The sequence below is a fragment of the Trichomonas vaginalis genome, chromosome V (assembly GCF_026262505.1).
Source record: "Trichomonas vaginalis G3 chromosome V, whole genome shotgun sequence".
NCBI classification, from domain to species: domain Eukaryota; phylum Parabasalia; order Trichomonadida; family Trichomonadidae; genus Trichomonas; species Trichomonas vaginalis.
In genome coordinates this window covers 5,772,272-5,795,346 of record NC_067207.1, presented here as the reverse complement: position 1 = coordinate 5,795,346, position 23,075 = coordinate 5,772,272, and the positions used below count along the sequence as shown (strand labels likewise).

At 33.3% G+C, this 23,075-nt stretch overlaps 11 protein-coding genes across 11 annotated transcripts, besides 2 other annotated features; 8 read left to right on the top strand and 3 right to left on the bottom strand.

Annotated features, from left to right (window-relative positions):
- Positions 1–1,368: 1,368 nt before the first annotated feature.
- On the bottom strand, positions 1,369–3,513 carry TVAGG3_0284980 (Ankyrin repeat family; the record flags this gene model as incomplete). Its single annotated transcript, XM_001316917.1, has 1 exon — positions 1,369–3,513. The coding sequence occupies one exon, from the start codon at positions 3,511–3,513 to the stop codon at positions 1,369–1,371; it is 2,145 nt and encodes a 714-aa protein (XP_001316952.1).
- Positions 3,514–4,332: 819 nt separating this feature from the next.
- TVAGG3_0284970 (uncharacterized protein) lies at positions 4,333–6,269 on the top strand (the record flags this gene model as incomplete). Its single annotated transcript, XM_001316916.1, has 1 exon — positions 4,343–6,169. One exon carries the CDS (start codon positions 4,343–4,345, stop codon positions 6,167–6,169), a length of 1,827 nt encoding a protein of 608 aa, XP_001316951.1.
- Positions 6,270–6,405: 136 nt separating this feature from the next.
- TVAGG3_0284960 (N-linked glycosylation via asparagine) lies at positions 6,406–7,852 on the top strand (the record flags this gene model as incomplete). The annotated part of the gene is made up of 1 exon (XM_001316915.1): positions 6,609–7,838. One exon carries the CDS (start codon positions 6,609–6,611, stop codon positions 7,836–7,838), a length of 1,230 nt encoding a protein of 409 aa, XP_001316950.1.
- Positions 7,853–7,981: 129 nt separating this feature from the next.
- Positions 7,982–8,015: a terminal%2Cinverted (terminal inverted repeat of Kolobok-5_TV transposon ID:TVAGG3_0284950).
- Positions 7,982–8,101: a mobile genetic element.
- A 66-nt stretch (positions 8,102–8,167) lies between these two features.
- TVAGG3_0284930 (ankyrin repeat, PH and SEC7 domain containing protein SECG-related family) lies at positions 8,168–8,842 on the top strand (the record flags this gene model as incomplete). Its single annotated transcript, XM_001316914.1, has 1 exon — positions 8,168–8,842. One exon carries the CDS (start codon positions 8,168–8,170, stop codon positions 8,840–8,842), a length of 675 nt encoding a protein of 224 aa, XP_001316949.1.
- A 713-nt stretch (positions 8,843–9,555) lies between these two features.
- On the top strand, positions 9,556–11,115 carry TVAGG3_0284920 (DDE endonuclease family; the record flags this gene model as incomplete). Its single annotated transcript, XM_001316913.2, has 1 exon — positions 9,556–11,115. One exon carries the CDS (start codon positions 9,556–9,558, stop codon positions 11,113–11,115), a length of 1,560 nt encoding a protein of 519 aa, XP_001316948.2.
- A 191-nt stretch (positions 11,116–11,306) lies between these two features.
- Positions 11,307–12,422, top strand: TVAGG3_0284910 (cellular macromolecule catabolic process; the record flags this gene model as incomplete). The annotated part of the gene is made up of 1 exon (XM_001316912.1): positions 11,307–12,422. One exon carries the CDS (start codon positions 11,307–11,309, stop codon positions 12,420–12,422), a length of 1,116 nt encoding a protein of 371 aa, XP_001316947.1.
- Positions 12,423–15,867: 3,445 nt separating this feature from the next.
- TVAGG3_0284900 (uncharacterized protein) lies at positions 15,868–16,352 on the top strand (the record flags this gene model as incomplete). Its single annotated transcript, XM_001316911.2, has 1 exon — positions 15,868–16,233. The coding sequence occupies one exon, from the start codon at positions 15,868–15,870 to the stop codon at positions 16,231–16,233; it is 366 nt and encodes a 121-aa protein (XP_001316946.1).
- A 1,462-nt stretch (positions 16,353–17,814) lies between these two features.
- On the top strand, positions 17,815–18,388 carry TVAGG3_0284890 (uncharacterized protein; the record flags this gene model as incomplete). Its single annotated transcript, XM_001316910.1, has 1 exon — positions 17,849–18,364. The coding sequence occupies one exon, from the start codon at positions 17,849–17,851 to the stop codon at positions 18,362–18,364; it is 516 nt and encodes a 171-aa protein (XP_001316945.1).
- A 16-nt stretch (positions 18,389–18,404) lies between these two features.
- Positions 18,405–19,201, bottom strand: TVAGG3_0284880 (uncharacterized protein; the record flags this gene model as incomplete). The annotated part of the gene is made up of 1 exon (XM_001316909.1): positions 18,616–19,194. One exon carries the CDS (start codon positions 19,192–19,194, stop codon positions 18,616–18,618), a length of 579 nt encoding a protein of 192 aa, XP_001316944.1.
- Positions 19,202–19,471: 270 nt separating this feature from the next.
- On the bottom strand, positions 19,472–20,513 carry TVAGG3_0284870 (disulfide-isomerase A6 family; the record flags this gene model as incomplete). The annotated part of the gene is made up of 1 exon (XM_001316908.1): positions 19,527–20,513. The coding sequence occupies one exon, from the start codon at positions 20,511–20,513 to the stop codon at positions 19,527–19,529; it is 987 nt and encodes a 328-aa protein (XP_001316943.1).
- A 595-nt stretch (positions 20,514–21,108) lies between these two features.
- On the top strand, positions 21,109–22,542 carry TVAGG3_0284860 (histone deacetylase class I, eukaryotic type family; the record flags this gene model as incomplete). Its single annotated transcript, XM_001316907.2, has 1 exon — positions 21,120–22,376. The coding sequence occupies one exon, from the start codon at positions 21,120–21,122 to the stop codon at positions 22,374–22,376; it is 1,257 nt and encodes a 418-aa protein (XP_001316942.1).
- Positions 22,543–23,075: the final 533 nt, after the last annotated feature.

Genomic DNA, 23,075 nt, shown 5'->3' with positions numbered 1-23,075 from the left:
CATGTAATTTCTGGGGAAAACGATAATTCATTTTTTTTATGGATGAATAGATCGTTTTCCTAGAAAGGACCTCATATCTCTGGCTAAAAAGAGTGTCAGATCCTAAATAGATTATTGATCTAGTGTACAAATCCAATAAAAAGCCTATTTTTTTGGCTTTTTTGGTGCTCATTTTTTCGAAGATCTACATGAATATGGGGAAACCATCGGATTTTTTTGGTTAACCCACATCTTCATGTAGTCTGGACTATCTTTCCTCGAAGGACCTCTTTACGGGTGTAAAAACTCATAAAGTTCTCAAAAGATTCATTCTCGATCTCCATGCTGAAAGAATTTACAATAAAAAAGAGATCTACGCATCAAACTACAGCCATAAATGAACTGAACCCCTAAAGCTCAGCTCTTAGTTTATCAAAAACGTCGAAATCCTTCTCATTGCAATCAAAATTTCTCAATAACTCATAAGAAAAATCGAATTTTGATTAAGCCGATGTTATAGGTATCACAAATACTACAAACTTGAGCAATATCGAAATTGCCAGCAAAAGTTTGAAATTGCATTGCTCATATTTGTTTTGTAAACTAAAAATCTGCTTATATTATTCATTAATTTTTTATATATTATTCATATACTTTAATAAAAACAATACTATTTCACCTTAAAAATGAATTTCATAAGTCAATATTATTTTTTGAAAATGTATCAATTTTCGATTAAAACAACATGAGAATAAAATTTACGCAAAATTATTTTCAAAAATGGTTTTAAAAATTTACAATTGATTAAGAATAAGATTGCAAGAAGTTTTGAAGTTTAATTTTAAGAAAAAAAATTCGGATATTATTCATGGATCTAAGTAATCTGATATTTGAGTATCGGCACTATGCATAAAACATATATTTATAGTTTTTTTGGAGTTTTATGATTTTAAATATATTCAAATTTGGCAATCCAATAGATTTTTAAAAAATAGGTAAATAAAAATAGATTACATATGCAGCAGATTTAGAACATGAAACAAATCTTATAGTGACCCAAAAAAAAATTCATGATCCAAAAAAGAAAAAAATTGGCTAAATGGGAATAAAACGTTGGCATAATGAATCATTATGTCGGATGTTTCCACTACACCGGCAGTTCGAAAAATACCCTTGGTGGTTCTATTTAATAGCTACTCCCAACGATAGGCGGTGTCCCCAGCTTTCGAGAGGTGGTAAAAGTAAAGCAAATCTGGGTAAATAAATTATTTAAGTTTGACAAAAGCTGGACAATGTTGAATATTAAATAATGAGTTCCTTTCAATATTGTCCAATTAAAGATATGAAGTTTAATATTGTTGCATTTTTTAAAAAAACTATCTAATTAGATTATATTGCTCCAATAGATCTTAGATATATTCTTACCTTACCCCATGATTCTGAGAGTGCAGTTTTTCCTTTATTATTCTTTGCATATCTATTGGCTCCAACTGAGATAAGATATTTAACAACTTCAAGACGACCTTCTTTTGATGCATGAATAAGTGGAGTTTTTCCATATTTATCCTTTGCTTCTTTATCAGCTCCAACTGAGATAAGATATTTAACAATTTCAAGATGACCTTCTTTTGATGCATGAATAAGTGGAGTTTTTCCATATTTATCCTTTGCTTCTTTATCAGCTCCAACTGAGATAAGATATTTAACAATTTCAAGATGACCTTCTTTTGATGCATGAATAAGTGGAGTTTTTCCATATTTATCCTTTGCTTCTTTATCAGCTCCAACTGAGATAAGATATTTAACAATTTCAAGATGACCTTCTTTTGATGCATGAATAAGTGGAGTTTTTCCATATTTATCCTTTGCTTCTTTATCAGCTCCAACTGAGATAAGATATTTAACAATTTCAAGACGACCTTCTTTTGATGCATGAATAAGTGGAGTTTTTCCATATTTATCCTTTGCTTTTTTATCAGCTCCAACTGAAATAAGATATTTAACAGCTTCAAGATCACTATAATATGATGCATAAATGAGTGGAGTAGATCCATCTTTATCCTTTGCTTCTTTATCAGCTCCAACTGAGATAAGATATTGAGCAACTTCAAGATGACCTTCTTTTGATGCATGAATAAGTGGAGTTTTTCCATATTTATCCTTTGCTTCTTTATCAGCTCCAACTGAGATAAGATATTTAACAACTTCAAGATGACCTTCTTTTGATGCATGAATAAGTGGAGTTTTTCCATATTTATCCTTTGCTTCTTTATCAGCTCCAACTGAGATAAGATATTTAACAATTTCAAGATGACCTTCTTTTGATGCATGAATAAGTGGAGTTTTTCCATATTTATCCTTTGCTTCTTTATCAGCTCCAACTGAGATAAGATATTTAACAATTTCAAGATGACCTTCTTTTGATGCATGAATAAGTGGAGTTTTTCCATATTTATCCTTTGCTTTTTTATCAGCTCCAACTGAAATAGGATATTTAACAGCTTCAAGATCACTATAATATGATGCATAAATGAGTGGAGTAGATCCATCTTTATCCTTTGCTTCTTTATCAGCTCCAACTGAGATAAGATATTGAGCAACTTCAAGATGACCTTTAGATGTTGCATGAATAAGTGAAGTTTTTCCATCTTTATCCTTTACTTCTTTATCAGCTCCAACTGAGATAAGATATTGAACAACTTCAAGACGACCATTAGATGATGCATAAATGAGTGGAGTATATTCATATTTATCCTTTGCTTCTTTATCAGCTCCAACTGAGATAAGATATTTAACAATTTCAAGATGATCTTTTTCTGATGCAGAAATGAGTGGAGTCCATCCACATATATTCAATGGTTCGATAAAGCAGCCACATTCGATGAATGATTTGACAAGATTAAGATTTCCTGTTTCACATGCTCCATGAAGAAAATTATCCCTCGACCAATTTCTTCTTTCACAAAGTCCTTCCTCACAAGCTTTTAGCATCATTTCATGATTTCCTTTTGCAGAAAGTTCATCAAGGAATTTGTAAATGCTTCCCAAATCATCAGATTTTTTAAGTTCGGCGATTTGGATTAAAATATCTTTAGAAAGGTTTGAATTTTCATTAGTTCGAGTGTCTGTAGCTGCTTTGTCTGAATTTTGTATTTGATTTTGTAACGAATTTAATTTTGTTTGACGCTTTTTGATTTTTTTTGTAGATCCACGAGAATCTTTGCCAGTTTGATTTAAGATATCAATGATACCATCAAATGTATCGAATTTCATGTATTTTTTGACAGTTTGAAGAATGCAAACGGCGTCATCGAGATTTTGAATAATAACATTGGCTTTTCGTGCACAGATATATAATTCTTTGAAACACATAGTTGACGAAGACTGTTTCAGAAGAGTAGCGTACTCATCAACTGTCAAATGTGAATATTTCATGATTGTTTTTATATCCTCTCTATCGAATGTATCAAAGAAGTTTTCATTGTTAAGATAATCACTGATATGAGAAGCAATGTATTCGTAATTCAGATTCATGGTCTGAGATTTAAGATATATGTAAACATCAGATGTTATGTTTTGCCAATATTATGTTTTGAAATTGAGTCGAAGTCTCAATTTCATTACTAAAGTTGGTATTATTTCTTTGGTTTTGAGTGGCCGTACACTACATTTGAAGGAACGTTATTTTTTTTTGTTTATTCGCAATTTTTTAGGTAAAAAATTTACAATTGTAGTCGTATTTTTTTAAAAAAAACTAGCAATTGCTACTACACTCATTTTATACACAATTCATTTTTTTCCACCATTCAATTTTTTCCACTATTCAATTTTTTTTCCACAATTCAATTTTTTTTTACAATTTGAAAAATCCAGGATATAATTCGAAGTGATATTGGGTAAAAATAATTAAGGCAATATCAAATAACGTAGATTTGAAATGCTATGACATAGTTTGAAACGATATTATCATTATTTTATTAAGATGGAGCTGAAATAAATCAATATTTTTCATTTGTTAAATGCATAATGCTATATTTTAAAAAATTCAATAGCCTATTTTCGATTAGAATATTTTTGAAATTTTTATTTTATCGATAAAATTTAGAAATTGAGAAATACAATAGCATCGAATTTTCAAATTTAAGGTCTCAGTAGGCTCCAGTTTTAAGGAAACGGATACTTTCAAATTTAAGATAAAAACATAATGAACAACGTGATATAGAATTATACAGGAGATGTAAGAATCATTCATTAGATATATTTTTTCAATCATTATACAGGAATTAATTCTAATGGAATACATGAGATGTAAGAATCATGTAAACTTCAGAAATTCTAACGAGAAATTTATAATATAAAGAAAATGACAGAAACAGCTAGTGATGTTCAGAATCCTCAAGAGAATGCTAATAATGAACAGCCACAAGGCGAAGTGAAAGAAGCAATTCTTAATATTGCCGAAAATTTAACTCCCAATCAAGATAACTCAGAAAGCGAAAACAAGAGCGCAACAAATGATCAAAACCCATCTAAAGAGCAACATGCTGGTGAAATGCATGAAGCTGCTGAAAATCTTGCAGATAAATTATTACCTAAACCAGAAAACAATGAAACTGAGAATCCACCAGAAAATACTAACACAGATAAGCTATCTGAAGAAAACAATACATTAGCGGAAAATATTACTAATAAATTACTACCAAAATCTGAAAATAATGAAACCGAACAGCCAAAGGAGAATTCAGAGGAAAATAAACCGTCAGAAGAAATCCATGAAGCTACTGATAGTATTGCCGATAAATTACTTCCAAAATCAGAAAATAACGAAACAGAAAATCCAACAGAAGAAGCAAACCAAGATAAACCATCAGAAGATATTCATGAAGCTGCCGAAAATTTAACAGAAAAATTACTTAGTAGCCCAGAAAAGAAAGATGAAAGTGAAAATGCAGATTCAAAAGAAACCAGTTTATCAATGAATAAAGAAATCCAAGAAACAATTGATAAATTACAGTCAAATGAAAACGAAAACGAAGAAAAACCAGAAAATTCCGAAAATATACCGGAAAACGGTGAAGAAGAGCAAAAAGAGAATCCAAACGATGTACCAATAGTTGAAACAGACAAACCATTATCAATCTTTACGGAACATCCTGTTTTCGAAACAGAAACAAATTCAGATTCTCCAAGGGAGCCACCACGGAATTCAAGTGCTTCAACAAGTCCAAGAAATAAAAATACTACACCAAGATCTCCAAGGCCAAAGCCAAAATACGTTCCTGCACCAAGATACGTTCCCGATCCAAACTTTGACGAGAAGACCCTGGACAAATACGCTCTTGAAGCTGCCAAGCAAAAGGCTCCTCCTCTTGAAGCAACTCAGCCAACTTTGAAATATGCAGCTCATAGAGTCGAAGAATGCGTTAACGCACAGGATTATGACAAAGCAACCATTTATGAGTCATCCATTGATTATCTGCATACAATTTGCGATAGAACTGCTTATGAAGAAGCAATTGAACGAGAAAAGCAGGAAAACAAGGAAAGACTTGAAAAAGCGAAATCTACAGTTGACGAACTTATCAAGAAGTGGGATGAAGAGATGAAAAAACAAGCTGAGAACCATAATAAATTATTAGAAGCATTAAAACAGAGAAATCAACAAGAACTTGATGAATTCGAACAAAAATGGCAAAACGAAGAATTCTTGGCCCAATACAATAAGCCATCTGCAAGATTACTTTCAATGAGATCAATTGAACAAACATTTGCAGCGGCGAAACTCTTTGATAGAGCCAAAGAAGCCAAGAAACAAGCCGATGAACTCCAAAAGGTTGAAACAGAGGAACAAAGAAGAAGAGCCATGGAAGACATGAAAGTTCAATACGACACGATCATAGCAAAGCAAGAAAACGCTCTTGATTGTTTCTCACAATGGAGTGAACGTGAGAAAACAAATATGGAACTAAAGCGAGAAAAAGAGCTTTATGGCTGGAGAATGCTGATTAAGAGAATGGAAGGTCCTGCCGGCCAGAATGCAAAGATTAAACCTTTCCAGGAGACACAAGTTCTTGGTTCAAGGCCTCTGAAGAAGTCACAAACAAAGAATGCCCCTGCTTTTTCAATTGGCACATTAACATTGAAAAATATTATCAAATCACCAAAAGTTTCATCGCCAAGGAAGAAATAATCGTCTTTCTTGTGGAATCAAATCAATGTTTCTATTTGAATATTTTATTATTTGTTTAATTGTTAATTAAATTCTTCAATTTAACGAGTTTAAATGGGAAAATGCTTCTATATTTATATGATATACTGCATATTCATTATTTGAGAAATAATTATTAAGAAATTCATATTTATTTTTATTTCTAGATCAAATGAGGACATTAACCAGTGTAAATAAATAGAATAGAGCAGATATAACTGAAACTATTCTAAGGGAATCATAAGATTAATTTTCATAACAAAATATTTCTCAAATTCAGTTATTTTGAAAGATAAATTTGTTTTTCGAATATTTTCTTAATTGATCAGTCTAGAAGCGTATATATTTTCATTGACTTTTTTCGAAAAATGAAGTTTTTATTGGGCGGTGAAGCAAACAGAGCTTTTCAAAATAATTCTAAATGTTTCCTTTGTTTTGCTTTGCTTCACTGGCTAGTGCAGCCCACAAGACACTTGTCCTTCTTGGAGAAGATACAGATGATCTCCAATTCAAGACATTCTTTGAAGATTTAAAGAAATATTCATCTGTTGTTGATACAAGAATTTTATCTGATGATAAGACAGACCGTATCATCTTAGAACGTTTTGGCTCACGTCTTTATGATACAATCGTTATTATTGGCTCCAAGAGAGATGCTTTTGGCAAAGATTCCGAAATTCTTACACATTTCCTTGATAACGGCGGTAATGCTATTGTCTTCGGTACAGGCGCAATCAACTCAGTCCAGGAGTTTATTGCTCGCCACCTAGGTGTTCATATCGAGAAAAAGCCAGTTCAAGATTTATACGGCAACAACGATATTGTTCTTCGCAAGCTTGTTGCTCCAGAAACTGTTGTCTCAGGCAAGATCAACCCAGTCACATACAATGGCGGTTTCCTTGTCATTTCCCGTCCAAATGATTTCCAGATGCCAATTATGGTTGGTGGCCTTCAGCATATTGGTATTCCAACAATCCGCTCCTTCAAGAAGCTCTATGCCAACCAGATTGTCCCAATTGCGGCTTTCCAGGGTCGTAATGGTGGCCGTATCACATTTATCTGCTCAGAGACATTCGCCCACGATTCCTCATTAAACTCTGAAGTCCGCTTTGCCGAAGACCTTACAGAAATCCCTGCAGAGAAATCCGGAAACCACGATCTCTTAATTCAACTTCTCGAATGGACAATCCACTACAAATCATACAACAAGATCGTCAGCGCTACACACTACGATCCAGCTACAAAGGAAGCTCCAGTACAATACACATACAACCAAAGTATTACAGTTGTTGCCGAAGTCTCCACAGCAAACAAGGGAGAATTCGTTCCATACACAGACGAGCTCCAGGCCGAAATCTTCATGCTCGGAACATTCGTCCGCCGCCACATGAAGATGGTTTCTCCAGGAAAATTCGAAGTTACAATGAACATCCCAGACAAACACGGCAACTACTTCATCAAGGTATTCACAGACAAGTTCGGATACTACAACGCAAGAGAGGAAATGGCAATCGCTGTTCGTCCACTCTCAATCAGAGAAAAGGAGCACTTCCTCTTCGCTGCTAAACCATACGTTGCATCATGCTTGTCTATCATGATTGGCGCTTTCTTACTTACTTGCCACTTCCTTTGGCACAAACCATCCAACTAAACACTAAATTTATTTATTAATTTTTTATTATTATTTTATTTTATGATGTGTTATGAAGAACTGCTCTTCTGTTTGTATCCTATTCTTTGATATTATTTTCTGATGTATTAAATACATTTAAATTTTGATTCCACGAATTAAATGGTGCCTTATAGACGATAGACCACCCTCAGAAAAGCACTTTTAAGACTAGAATCAGGATTTCAATCCATACATTCGAGTTCTAATAAGGTTATTTTTGTGATGTTTACATTATCGTTATATTATACACCCTTAATAAAAACTCTTTTTAAAAGTGTTTGCATTGAAATTTGTATTTTTTTTGACTAATGCTTTCAAAGAAACTTCTTCAACCATGCTCAGAAGGAAACCTCAATGAAATCAAATTACTAATAAATAGTGCCAGCGATAGCGAAATAAAGTCTATAAGCACCCCACTCATTGCAGCAGTGTGCAAGGGAAATCTTGAAGTTATTAATTATCTTATCTCTATTGACGCTAACAAAAATGCAAAGGATAAAAGTGGAAATAGTCCACTAATTGTTGCATCATCTAATGGCCAACTTGAAGTTGTTAAATATCTTATCTCTGTTGGAGTAGATAAAGAGTCAAAGAATAAAAATCAAAAAACTCCCCTCATTTGTGCATCAAAAAGGGGTCATCTTGAAGTTGTTAAATATCTTCTCTCTGTTGGGGCTAATATAAACGCAGAAAGTATAGGTGGAAATGCTCCTCTGAGTTGGGCAGCATACTTTAATCATCTTGAAGTTGTTAAATATCTTATCTCTGTTGGAGCTGATAAAGAGGCAAAATGTAACAAAGGAAAAACTCCAATCATTTGGGCATCAATGAGAGGTAATCTTGAGATTGTTAAATATCTGATATCTGTTGGAGCTAATAAGGATGCCAAAGATAATTCGGGAGATACTGCACTCGCATGTGCAACAAAAGATCGTTATTTTAAAATTGTTAATTATCTTCTCTCTGTTGGAGCTCATAAATAATTGATTCATTGTTTTCGAGTTACGTTTCCATATACATACCTAATTTTTTCCATTGAAATAAAACTTTTTTTTAACTTTCCATATCATAAGTTCCATCCTATGGAAGACTTTCCAAAGGCAAAAACATAGGTAAGCCATTAAAATTAGAAAAGAAAGAATATATTTTCAAATAATCGAACTACTGATATTAGTCGTAAGAAATTTTCAATTCCACCATTTGGTGAAGTCATAAAACACTAAGAGATGTTGAAGAAGTTAAAAAAATCAATGAATTGGCAACTAATTATTATATTAATCTGTGTATTATTAATTTCAATAAAGTGTATTATTAAGAGCTGTTCTTTAATTTGTGTCTTTTTCTTTGAAATCAAAGAGGAAAAATTTACCAACATGTAATCAAAAATTGAGATATAGACACAAATTTTGTAATGCTTTCACATATTTCAAAAGTTTTGTGATATTTGCAAATGATTTATAGAATATGAAATTTTTCTATTCTCACAAAATTGTATAAGTCATTTCAAGAGCCTTGTACCGATAAACTAGCCTTGTACTGCCATTTTATGGTGATGTAAAGTATTCAAAAAATTTGCAATGTAAACCATTACATGGCAGAAACTTTAAAATAAACAAAAACATGACACTTAGTACAGGGGCTTTTTGGCTGGTGAAGTCAGATAAAACGTGGCTCAAGTGCTCGTTTAAAATTAAAAATGGAATTTCTCACAGTCGAATTTCTTGGTAGACAACAAAAGTTTATCATCAATTGTCGCGCCGAAGGTATGACATATAGTCAAACTAAGCTTGCATGGGAGGAAGAATACCCAGATCTCGGAACTTTAACATCCAATCTCATTGCTACTGCACTTAAAAGAGCTGCATTAGGTCTATACTGGGAAAAAGGGAATCATGGCGGTGCAGATCCATACCTATGCGAGCGTGATCAGCTCACTTTAAAAGAAATTATCGAAGATTCTGCTTACAAAGGTGAAGCTCTAGAAGCAGCTGACATTATTGACGAGGCGTTCAAGTTGAAAGAGCTCAGAAGAGATTATGGTTACAGATTCCTTCTTGAGATTAATTGTCCTACTCTTGCAGAAGAAGTTATCAATACTCTTGGTGGTGATGATGTATCGAGACCTTATGTTAACCATATTTTACAGCAATTGCATTGCAAGCTTAAGGCATGCCAAGAGATTGAAGAATCAAGATACATGGCGTGTGAACCAAGAATTATCGAAGAATTCTACGATAAACATCGTGAAACAATCGAAAGTACTCCAGAGGAGTTGATTTTTAGTATCGATGAAACATTCATAAACAAATTTAAGAAGAAGAAAGTTGCATTACCTGAGGAGATAGAGCATATGATCGCCAAAGGAATTCCAAACTTTCCGCACATTACAGCTTTATGCGGATGCTCAATGACAGGCAAATCTGTCCCACCTCTCTTTGTTCTCCCATGTATTGCAGAACTACCTAGAGAACTGAAAGTATTCCAGCGCGAAAGACATTGTTGGTTTACTTCTACGCCAAAAGGCTGGGTGAACAGAAGTGTATTCTTATTGTATTGCATTTTCTTCATCGAGTGGCTTAACTTTGAACGCCAGAGAATGCCAGAAGATATACGTGACAAGCCTGCTCTCATTGTGTGTGATGGACACTCCAGCCGCGAGAATCCTCTGGCATTGTTCCTTTTGGCAAGTGCCAACATCAAATTAATTGTTCTTCCCGCACATACAACACACATTTTACAAGTATTTGATGTTGGCATTGCCAAAAGATTAAAGTCCAAATTCACGGATTATCTGAGAGATTACATTAAGGCACCGAAGCAAGAGTTCAACAGCAATGCTGCAATGATGCGCTACGCCATTATCTACTCATTTATTAGCGCATGGCAAGAATCAGTATCATTAATAACGGTTCAAAATGCTGCCGCCGCCTGCGGTCTTTGCCCTTGTTCTGTAGAAGCTCTCAAACATAATAAGTATGTTCGTGAATTGACTCCTGCAGAAAAAGAATTGCAAGAGAAAAGAAATTACCGTAATCGAAATCGTTTTAACATCAATGGTGAAGAATTGACGACGATGGACATGATTTGCGCAATTTCTGACAATATTAAGAAGAATCCTGCAAATCACAGATTTTGCAGGAAGCCAGAACAAGACACCAAGGAACGTTTCTACTTTTGGATTACAAACTATCTTGATCCCAGCACTGAGTTGTTGACAAAACTCCCTAATATGCCAGGTTATAGTCCAAATGATTAGGAAAATTTTCCAATTTTCCAACAAAAATTTTCCAATTCTCCACCAAAAATTTTTTAATAAAATATTATTTTACGGCATTGCCCGTCACTTTTTTTCAGTACAAGGCTAATATCACGGTATAACCCCCCTGAAAAGACTTTAAAATTAGTTGGCAAAATTTTTAAATTCAGTTCATTTCCTATTTGATTTCCATGGAACCTGACTGGAAAGCTATTGCTAGAAATATATCTGATTATGTTGATAATGATACATTCTTATCTTCAAGAAGTCCTCAGCAGATTGCCAAAGTACTTAGTTATGCACAATTAACTCCATGTGAATTTGCATCCTTATTCACAAATCTTTCAAACTATCATGGAAAAGCTGAAATATTGATGATGTTAAGTCGTGCACACCTAAAAGAATTCACAACTCAAGAAGAGGCAGCTGAAATTTCTGAAACAATTTCATCAATCCTCGGAATTCATGTTCTTGATTCATTATTTTCATTCTATCAAAATAGACCTCATGCAAACTCAACGAATACTCTTACAATAAGGGAACTTACTGGAAGAGTTACCATTATTGAAAATGTAGATCTCAATTGGAGAACTGAAGATTTGAAAACTGCGATTCAGAATAAAATAGGCATGCCTCCAGATCAACAAAGACTAATTTTTGCTGGAAAACAATTGGAGGATGGCAAAACATTAAGGGAATATAGTATTCAGCATGGAAGTTCACTTCATCTTATCACAAGATTACGTGGTGGAAAACCAGTGATCTATTTGTATCCAAAGGAAGAAATAGATGCCAAAGTAAGTATCAAAATCAATGATGGTGATTTTTCGTTCACATATCCTTCATTTGATGAAGAAAACACATGGAATGTGAAAGCTTTTCCATCAGGTGAGATCGTCCACAGAGGAAAGAAGATGAGGTATCTCTTCTGGGAAACACTCTTCTATCCAAATCTCAATATGGATAAAGGATTCATTATCAAAGGAGAAGAGTGTGTCTCTTTCTTCGAGGATAAGCTCAAGTCTATGAACCTCAACGACACAGAGATATGTGATTTCGTTACATTTTGGTGTCCAAAGCTCTGTGGATACAAATATGTCAAAATTTGCTTCCAGTTCCAAAACTTTGATGAAATGTGCCCAATGAATGTCGAACCAAAACCAGACAACATCAACAGAGTCTTCTTCGCAGCTCTCCCTCTAGATAATCCTTGCGATATCGAGCCACAAGAACTTCCGACATTCAAGCGTGATGGCTTCACAGTCATCGAATGGGGTGGAACAATTGTTACTTCTGAAAATCTATAATGCTTTATATCTTCTTAATGCAGTGAATTAAAATATTTAACATTAACTAGTCATTATTTATTTAGATATAATACTATCTTCCTATATTTAGAAATGAATTCTTTCAATAAAGAACATATCATTAAGTATTCTACTGTTTAATCTTCTACATAATGACTGATATGGAATACCCTCAATTTTTGACTTTTGCAACTTTTTCATGACCCCCTACCCAAGTATCTAAAATACCATTTATCGCCTGAAAAGCACCCTTAATTTATGCCAATTGACAAAATAAAGATATGTTTAGAATGCTGATATGATGGAGAATCATGCTGCATCATTATTGGCCAGCAATATATAATATTTAAGAAATCTACGAGATTATCTGATTTCATGAAACTCAATGTATACTAAGTTTCAGACTTTGAAAATTTAACATGTTGATATGGGTACATAGGGTTTATGATTCCAGTCATTTATTTAAAAAATTACAAAAATGAATTAATATGATGTGAGTAACAATGGTAATAAACGCTTAATTACTAATATATTATTTCTTGGTAGGAATGAAATGTTTTGGTGACATTTATAGAAGTTAAGCTGAGAATCAAAAATGCAAAAATTATTTTAAATATTACAAGCATTATTTGATGTCATTGAGTTTAGAGTCGTGTAGATATATGAGTACAATATGTTATTGATGTATATATGCAATAATTGTGAAAATGAAATGTGAATCTCAAGATGAGTTGCATGTTACTGCGCTATAATTTGAATTTAATACGTACATAACATTACTAAATGTATTTTAAGATAATACAAAAAATTAAGCTTGCAAAAAGATATCGAAATGTAATTTTCATTAGATTCAAAGTTCTGAATAGATTTTGATTTTAACTATTGATGAGTTTGTCAAACCTCTATAATAATAGAATGTAGAACTAATTAAATATAATTAATAAAAAAATACAAATTTAAGTGATATTATAAGAGATATATGTGATGTTACCAATATGATATGATATTGGAGAACTGATAGAATTGTGATGTGAGACTAAATATGATTTTATTATGAATAGGAGAATAATATTAGAAGAATTTCTTGAATTTAATGTATCTGAATATGTAATTGGGCATATATTCTATATATATATTGGTAGGTTAACTAGAAATAAGAAGATGAAAGATTGTTAATGAATAATATGAGATTAAGCGAAAATATATTGTTCTAATAGATGAGTGTTGAGATCCAATATATATGAAGAGGGATATGTGAGAGGAAATATGTAGATTTAATAAAATAAGCGATGAGAGAAAAAATAACAAAGATTTATATGAAATTTTGAGTATTGAAAAAGCTCGATTAGTGATTTTATGTCTGTTAAAGGAATAGATATTCTAGGAGAAAGATAAATTGAATTAAAGAAGAATAAAAAAAGTTGATTAAGATTGATAAAAATATTGAATTGTATGACAATGGAAAGAAGGAATAAATTGGTGTTGGTATGATGGTATCATTTCGGGAGACATTGCCTCTGCATGTCTCCCAGAATGAGACAATCTTCTGCAATCAGAATGTGATTGCAAAACTTTGACCGACAAGAGTGTATTGTGCACTCCTGTCGGTCGCAGTGTCTCATTCTGGGAGACATTGCCTCTGCATGTCTCCCAGAATGGAACAATGTTCCGCATTGATAACTTGAACGCGGAAGTTTGACCGACAAGAGTGTATTGTGCACTCCTGTCGGTCGCAGTGTCTCATTCTGGGAGACATTGCCTCTGCATGTCTCCCAGAATGGAACAATGTTCCGCATTGATAACTTGAACGCGGAAGTTTGACCGACAAGAGTGTATTGTGCACTCCTGTCGGTCGCAGTGTCTCATTCTGGGAGACATTGCCTCTGCATGTCTCCCAGAATGGAACAATGTTCCGCATTGATAACTTGAACGCGGAAGTTTGACCGACAAGAGTGCATTATCCAATCTTTTTTGTCATATACCTCAACCCACAAAGACAAAACCTTACATAAAATAGGTAAACTTTGGTTTTCACTTAATAATGTTTATTTTTAATTTTTTGTTCTTTATATAACTTTTTCTTCTACTAAACTATTTTACAGACTCTACTGAGCTATCCTCACATATATACCTGTGACAATAACACATATATACTCCCTTCATATTCTGATCTCATGACATATTACAGCACAAACTATAATTATACAACATACCTCATAAAGTCTGATTTTACCCCTATCTAAGCGTTCAAAACCTATTTTCCCCGCGTAATCTGATTCTTCTGGCTCTGCTGATTCGATTTCTGCTGTCAGATCGTGAAAATATGCATCACACAATGAGATAAACACAAAATACACAACTTAATATTTTCCTTAAAATTGTCAATTCCTCGATCTTGACATATTTATTATTTCCTCCGTTTTCCCTCATAAATATATTTAATTTTCTGAATAAGACGTATAATAAAATGAATATCTTAAAAACTAAAATACAAAATTAATGTTGGGTAATGACTAGATATAGTATGCACTTTTGAATTCATACATTTTTTGAAAAAATTGTATTTTCAAAAAAAGATGTTGTTTCAGTATGAACTTGAAGAGAAATTTTAAGGAAAATAGGTTTTGAACGCTTAGATAGGGGTAAAATCAGACTTTATGAGGTATGTTGTATAATTATAGTTTGTGCTGTAATATGTCATGAGATCAGAATATGAAGGGAGTATATATGTGTTATTGTCACAGGTATATATGTGAGGATAGCTCAGTAGAGTCTGTAAAATAGTTTAGTAGAAGAAAAAGTTATATAAAGAACAAAAAATTAAAAATAAACATTATTAAGTGAAAACCAAAGTTTACCTATTTTATGTAAGGTTTTGTCTTTGTGGGTTGAGGTATATGACAAAAAAGATTGGATAATGCACTCTTGTCGGTCAAACATCCGCGTTCAAGTTATCAATGCGGAACATTGTTCCATTCTGGGAGACATGCAGAGGCAATGTCTCCCAGAATGAGACACTGCGACCGACAGGAGTGCACAATACACTCTTGTCGGTCAAACTTCCGCGTTCAAGTTATCAATGCGGAACATTGTTCCATTCTGGGAGACATGCAGAGGCAATGTCTCCCAGAATGAGACACTGCGACCGACAGGAGTGCACAATACACTCTTGTCGGTCAAACTTCCGCGTTCAAGTTATCAATGCGGAACATTGTTCCATTCTGGGAGACATGCAGAGGCAATGTCTCCCAGAATGAGACACTGCGACCGACAGGAGTGCACAATACACTCTTGTCGGTCAAACTTCCGCGTTCAAGTTATCAATGCGGAACATTGTTCCATTCTGGGAGACATGCAGAGGCAATGTCTCCCAGAATGAGACACTGCGACCGACAGGAGTGCACAATACACTCTTGTCGGTTAAACTTCCGCGTTCAAGTTATCAATGCGGAACATTGTTCCATTCTGGGAGACATGCAGAGGCAATGTCTCCCAGAATGAGACACTGCGACCGACAGGAGTGCACAATACACTCTTGTCGGTCAAACTTCCGCGTTCAAGTTATCAATGCGGAACAGTGCCTCATTCGAGGAGCCCTCGAAAAGAACCTCACATCGACTCTCTCTTTCCGGCATCTTTACCGCATAGAAAACTTCTCGTTCGCAACTTTGTGTGCAATCTAAGAGATGATTGCGGTAAAGATGCCGGGAAGATTGACGCTGCAGCCCCAGGCCGCACTCAGATTTCATCCCGCTACACAATTGTTCATCCAACAACTGTCATAGAGGTTGAAATTTTCGACCAGAAGTGAAACATATCATTTTTAAGACTGCGGCGCGCAAGCAAGTTTGAACCTTTCAAGGGTGATCAGTCCTTTACTCATTTCAAGACCTCTTGTTGCCTGATAAAACGATACTTCCTTCCTTGTGGGCCATTGAAAACAGCCCAAACCGTCACAACATGCTTCCTAAATTTTATTTGCGGAGTAATTATCATGCATATTTTATCGGATAATAATATCAAAGCTAAATTTCATATATTTTTTAAAGATATGCATTTTCTGTCTAAATTTATTTTTTCTGTTTCCAATTCACGGAATAATATTCTTACAAGCATATACATAGCTAATATATCATTTTAATAATAATAAAACCAAAATGATGTATTCTTCATATAGTTATTTAAAATTCGTTAACTAGAATTGTATTCAGAACGAGGCAAAGTTAGGAGATACATAAAAACCAATAGCTTGATAAGTGATACCTTTTTTCCTGATATATCTATATGTGTTAATGTCAAACACGATTTGGAAAAATTAATTCTTTAAATCGGCTTAAGAATAAGACCAACATCAAAAGCATGGCTAATAAATTAATAAATCAATGTTTAATTACCGATTCATGCATTTTTTTCAAAATTTCAAATTTCGAATTTTTGTTTCTCCAAAATATTAATTGTTTCCACTAGATTAACAAATAAACAATAAATTGGATTAATGTAATGCCCAATCATTCATTTTAAATTTTAGATTTAAAACAATATTTTTCTCCATATTATTATAACATGAATCGCTATGATATAAGAAATATATTTTCAATATTGAAATTGAAAAATTCTAAAATTTTTGAAATTCAATTTGAGTGTGATGATCGATAACATATATTTTTTAATTAAAATCTTGTGTCGCTATCATATAAATATACTATTTCTAAATTAAAAATAGAAAAAAAAGTACTATTTAATGATGAAATTGCAAATAATATCAATATATATATATTCATGCTGATATATTTTGGGAACAGATTGGCAATCACATAAATAGGATTGTGTTAGTTTGTCATGGATATAAAACAAATTTTCGAGCTAATTGAGCGAATTTAAATCACAAACACTTATATTTTCTATTACAAGGTATATTTGTAATATACAACCAGTAAATAGCTTTCTCTAACTTTTACCAGCTTAGATGATAGCAAATTAGATACGAATTTCATGACCCCTCACCAAATTCCACTAAAACATATACAAATAAAAGTACTAAGTGGGTATCATCTAACCCTAGAATTATAGCTCCTAGGACTCATCCTAGATGGTAGTTCTGGAAAAACACCTGGTTTTTGGAGTTGCAAAAGTTAAAAATTGAGGGTAATATTCTTTGTTAGTTATATAATTATTTATGCTTCAAAATAGTGAATGAATGCTAATAAAGAACCGATATTTATAAAAGTTTCCATTTCTAAAAAAGGAAAATGAAATATTTTTCTTATTCAGTCTTTGATCAAACTGTTTGAACTTGCAGATATTAGCTTCCAAGTTCCTTTGGCTGTAAACTTTAGAAATACTAATGGGAAATGTTGGTTAGTTTTTATGATTTTGGATTGATGAAATTTTTACTGAACCAAAAAGTGACAAAATTTAAAATTTGGATGCTCAATTTCTTATTTATTTATACATTTTCTGCGAATTCAACGGTCACTCCATCACCTACAAAAATTACACCATCTCCTACACAAGTTGTTACTAAAACTCCATCTCCAACACCAAATATAACTAATTCTCCAGAAAAAACACCAGCTCCATCACCAAATGCTACAAAAATACCAGATAGAACACCACTTCCAACATTACAGCCAACATCACCTCCTGCAACAAAAATTATCACACCATCCGCAACAGAAAAGCATGAAGAAGTAATAACAACTACACCATCCCTTGAACCAACAATTGATGTACCAACACCAAATGTTCCAACACCTCTACCGACATATAATTCATATTCTCAGGAAGCCTTTATAACTTTCTTACTAATAATAGTTTTGGCTGCTATTGGTATTATCATTTTATACAAGAAACATAGAAATGCTGAAGATAATGAAATCGAATATACAAGAGCCATCATTGGTGACGATGCGTTTGAGTTTAGCCAAATGGATACTATCTAGAGTGTTTATATTTAAATATTTTTTTGTTATATTAAAAAATTCTCTATATTTTATAAACAAAACAAAATAATATTAATAACACAAACTCTTATATAGTTCAGGAAAGCACCCCTGACTTTAACATCAATTAAAAATGTTTTTTGAACTGATATTGCATTTGTTGACTTTCCGTTTCTCTTTCTTTGATTTTAAATAGCTCTATAATGTATTTAAAGGCTAGAGAAACATATATTCTAGATCATTAAAACTAATTAATAATTATCTGAATCTTCAGAATATTCTGAGTATGGTTCATCAAGTAAATCTTGAAAATTATCATCACCTGATGCTTCGCTACCGGCATGTTCGTTAAAATTTTCTTCTGCTTGTGGAATATCTTTCTCACCTTCAGTGAATTTCATATCATTATCAGAACTATCTAATCTATCTATTTGATAATGAATTTCAGGATCATTTGGATCATATGTATAATTAATACTATTAATGAAATTTGCAACATGATTTATTTCAGAATCATCATTTTCATTTTCCATTTCATCTCCAACTAGAACATTTGCTTGTTCTATTATTTCTTTTGCTTTCATATATGCTTCTTCTAATCTAATTCTTTCTAATTCTTCTTCAGAAGGCTGTTCATTTGCAATATCATGTTCCTCTTGTTGAGGGATATTAATAATTTGAGATAAGTTTTTGAATTTTGTTGAAGGAATAAAAAATTTTAACTGTGCATGGAAGTTAATGATAATATTTCTAACAATTTCACGTTCATCTGCATCATAACCTATTGGATCAAACATTCGAGGATCGCGTGATGCTCGAATGATGTTCATATTTTTTTCTATAAAATTTTTGTCAAAATTTATGATTGAGTTACACCAAATTAATCTTAAATTTCCATAGTTAAAGCCAGTTCTTAAAATAAAGCATCATTTGTGAAAATTTCTTAATAATTCCTTTGAGCATTGATATCTTGGGATATATCCCTCGATTTTAGCTTATGTGGAATGGTTCTTAATCATCATTGTCATAAATTCTTATGTTATTCTTAATATTTTGACTAAATATAAAGAATAAGAATTTAAATATTAAAGTTAAACAGTGTAATGATTTTCTAAGAACTTCCAAATATAAACTTTTATTCAATTATATAAATCCATGAAATTTATAATTCAATTTCGCGCCATTTCATTCTATTGATTAAAACTTGTGGTACCATGAATTCAAGATTTTCGACATTGTCAGTCTCAAAGTACTGGCCGGCCGAATACTTGATTCCATAAGTCATATTTGGTTTCATCCAGTCGTAAGGGAGTCCCTTTGAGCCGTACATGAACTCAAGGAGGGATGTAGTATGTTTCTTGCGGAATCCTAAGAATTCGTTCGTAACTTCGTCAACTGTGTGAATTATGCAAACTGTGTCTTGATTCTGGCATTTTCTCTTGAATTGCTTAACAGGAACTACATTGAGAGACTTTACTTTGTTTGTCAAACGCTTAAGAATGAATTTGTTGATTGCATCTTTAAGAGGAAGGAATTCGTTGATTCCGTCGTAAATTAATGTCTTAGAAGAGTTGCGCATCATAATCTTAGGAAATTCTGTGATGTTGAAGCTGGCGGCGAGTGTCTTATTGTTGGAAAAACCGATTTTAATAAGATGTCCTTTATCACGAAATTCATAAGAGATAGCAGTCCAAAGAGAAGGTGGAATCTTACGTTCTGTGAACAATACGCATACTGCTGTTGTATAGTTCTCATCTAATTCGTTAGTAATTTTATATGTGAAATCTGGAATCATAAAGGATGCGCGGTTGACTAATTGGCGTGCAGTTGTGTTGCCTGGAAGTGTGAGAACGCCTCCAGAGCGATAAATGCAAAATGATGGTTCGTAAAGCTTTAATTTACGTGCATAGCTTGGTGTTTTAGCTGTATCTAGGTAAACAAATTTCAAAAATCCTTTACCAATCTTAAAAGCTTCCTCAAGTACTTCGTTTGCAGCTGCATGACCGTCGAGATCTGGATTTGACATCAAAACAACGTATACTGTAATTTTTCTGCCAGCAATGACTGTCTGTTTGAATCTTGTACCATCCATATCTTCAATCTGCTCGATTTTCTTTGCACAAGCAAGAGCAAAGAGAGCGAGAAGCATCAAAAGTGACACATATCGCTCCAGCTAAATTAGAGCATCATTATTTTGGAACAAATAAGCATGCAATGAACATTTTACAAAGAAATTGATCAAATTGATCAGCTTTCATATATCAATTTTAGTTTTTCTTTGATTTCGAATCTAAATTTGTAATCGAATACGATATACTGCTGATGTATGAATTATCATGGTGTGTGTAAATATATTTTTCAAGGAATATGATGCAATACGCATCAATATTCAACTTCAAATTAAATCATGAATTCAACTATAGAATAGCTAATCAAAAAGCATATTAGGAGGATACAAATATAATTATGAGGAGGATGATCAGCAAACAATTAATAACGAAATATTCCTGATATATGATCACTCCTCTTCCTTTTATAATTGGAAAATACGAAGGTCAATGAAATATATGTTCCATTGCAATAGTAGATATTGAACAATTTCAGCAATGAATTCTAAAATTTATCACCACAATATAAATTTTAAGATAAATATAATATACTAGTGTTGTATAATCTAAATCTTAAGTTTTAGCAAAAATTTTTATAAAGAGGAAGTCATTGTGACGATTATTTTTAGTTACAGAAAGATTTTCAAATGAGCATTCCAAAAAACAGAATTGCTTACTTCTATGATGAAGAAATTGGCAATTTTTACTATGAGGAAGGCCACCCAATGAAACCTGTAAGAGTTCGTATGACTCACAGCCTTGTACTCGCATATAAACTTCATAACCATTTGCAGGTCTTCAGGCCCCATCGTGCTACAGCAACTGAAATGATGCGCTTCCACTCCCCCGATTACATTAAATTTTTGCAAAATGCTACACCAGAAAACTCGATTACAAGTATCCAAGAACAAAAACGTTATTGCATTGGCTCAGATTGCCCAGTTTTCGAGAACATTTTCGAGTACTGCCAAATTTCCGCTGGTGGAAGTATCTGCGCCGCTCAAAGATTGAATTATAATCTTGCAGATATCGCCATCAACTGGGCAGGCGGCCTCCATCATGCTGCCAAAGAGAAGCCAAGTGGCTTCTGCTACATTGCAGACTGCGTTCTTGGAATTATGGAGCTTTTGAAATATCATCCAAGAGTTATGTACATTGATATCGATATTCATCACGGAGATGGTGTCGAAGAAGCATTTTACGATTCAGATCGCGTTCTTACATGCTCATTCCATAAATACGGAAATGATTTCTTCCCAGGCACCGGCCACGTGTTTGATATTGGTGTCGACCTCGGCAAATACTACGCAGTCAATGTCCCTCTCAGAGATGGCATGACAGATGAAGCTTACCAATTTATTTTCCGACCAATCATTTCAAGGCTCATTGAATGGTTTGTTCCTTCCGCAATTATGCTACAATGTGGCGCAGACTCGTTAGTCGGCGATCGTCTAGGTTTCTTCAACCTCTCTACTTACGGACATGGAGATTGTGTTTCATTTGTAAAAAGCTTTGGAATTCCTCTTCTCGTTGTAGGAGGTGGTGGATATACAAAGACAAGCGTTGCTCGTTGCTGGGCTTACGAGACATCAATCTTAACAGGCGTCGATATTCCAAATGAAATGCCAGAAACTGATTATTACGACTTTTACCGACCAAGTTACGAACTCCATCTTAAACCAGATGGAAAGAAGAACTGCAATAGCAGAGAATACCTCGAAAACGTTATGTGCCATGTTATTGAAAACATTAGACATTTACCAGGAGCTCCTTCAGTCCAAATGCAGGAGTTACCACCTAGGGATATGATTTCGGCAGCATTACGCTTGCCTTCTGATCCAGATGCTGCTGCTCGCAATTTTACCCACCAGGCAAATAATGAAGACGATGAAAACGAAGAATAACGCTGTTTATACATACTAAACTAAATGTTTGACTGATTATATTTTTCTAATGTTTCTATTTCTGAATACAATAAAAAATTGCAACAAAGCAGCTTTTGGATTCAATTAGTTCATCACATCAGCTGAATATTATCGAAAAGTATGTTTACTTTCCCTTTAAAAAATCCAGAAATTGTGCTAACAACTTTTCTGGCAAAATGTCTGCCATTGAAACGTACGCCATCATTTGACTCAAATAATGTCTGTTATCACAGCTATTAGATCCTATTTTTTATATATAGATTATGTACAAATATCTTAAATTCATGCTGATGTCATTATCAAACTTTCTATTTTCTCTGAAAATGTTTAATGAATGCTTAGATCCGACCTCTATTAGTTTCCAGTAAAATTCATATCAATATAACTAAAACATTTCAGAATAGATGATGAAAAGGAAACCATGAATTTAATGCTGGGAAGTATTCATTCATTTTATCATATTTGGCACTATTTATTTGTTCTATATGTCATGTTTTGTAGGTTCTGAAATTCATGTTTCCAAGGATGTATCATTGCTTTCATTCGATGAAAATATAATCACTATGCGTACCAGTCTATCTGGATACATATTTCTATAGATAATTTCCTATTAACCTCTAAGGATAGCAAGATAAAGGCACCCGAAGTCTCCTAAAAATTGTTTTTCTCTAAAATTGA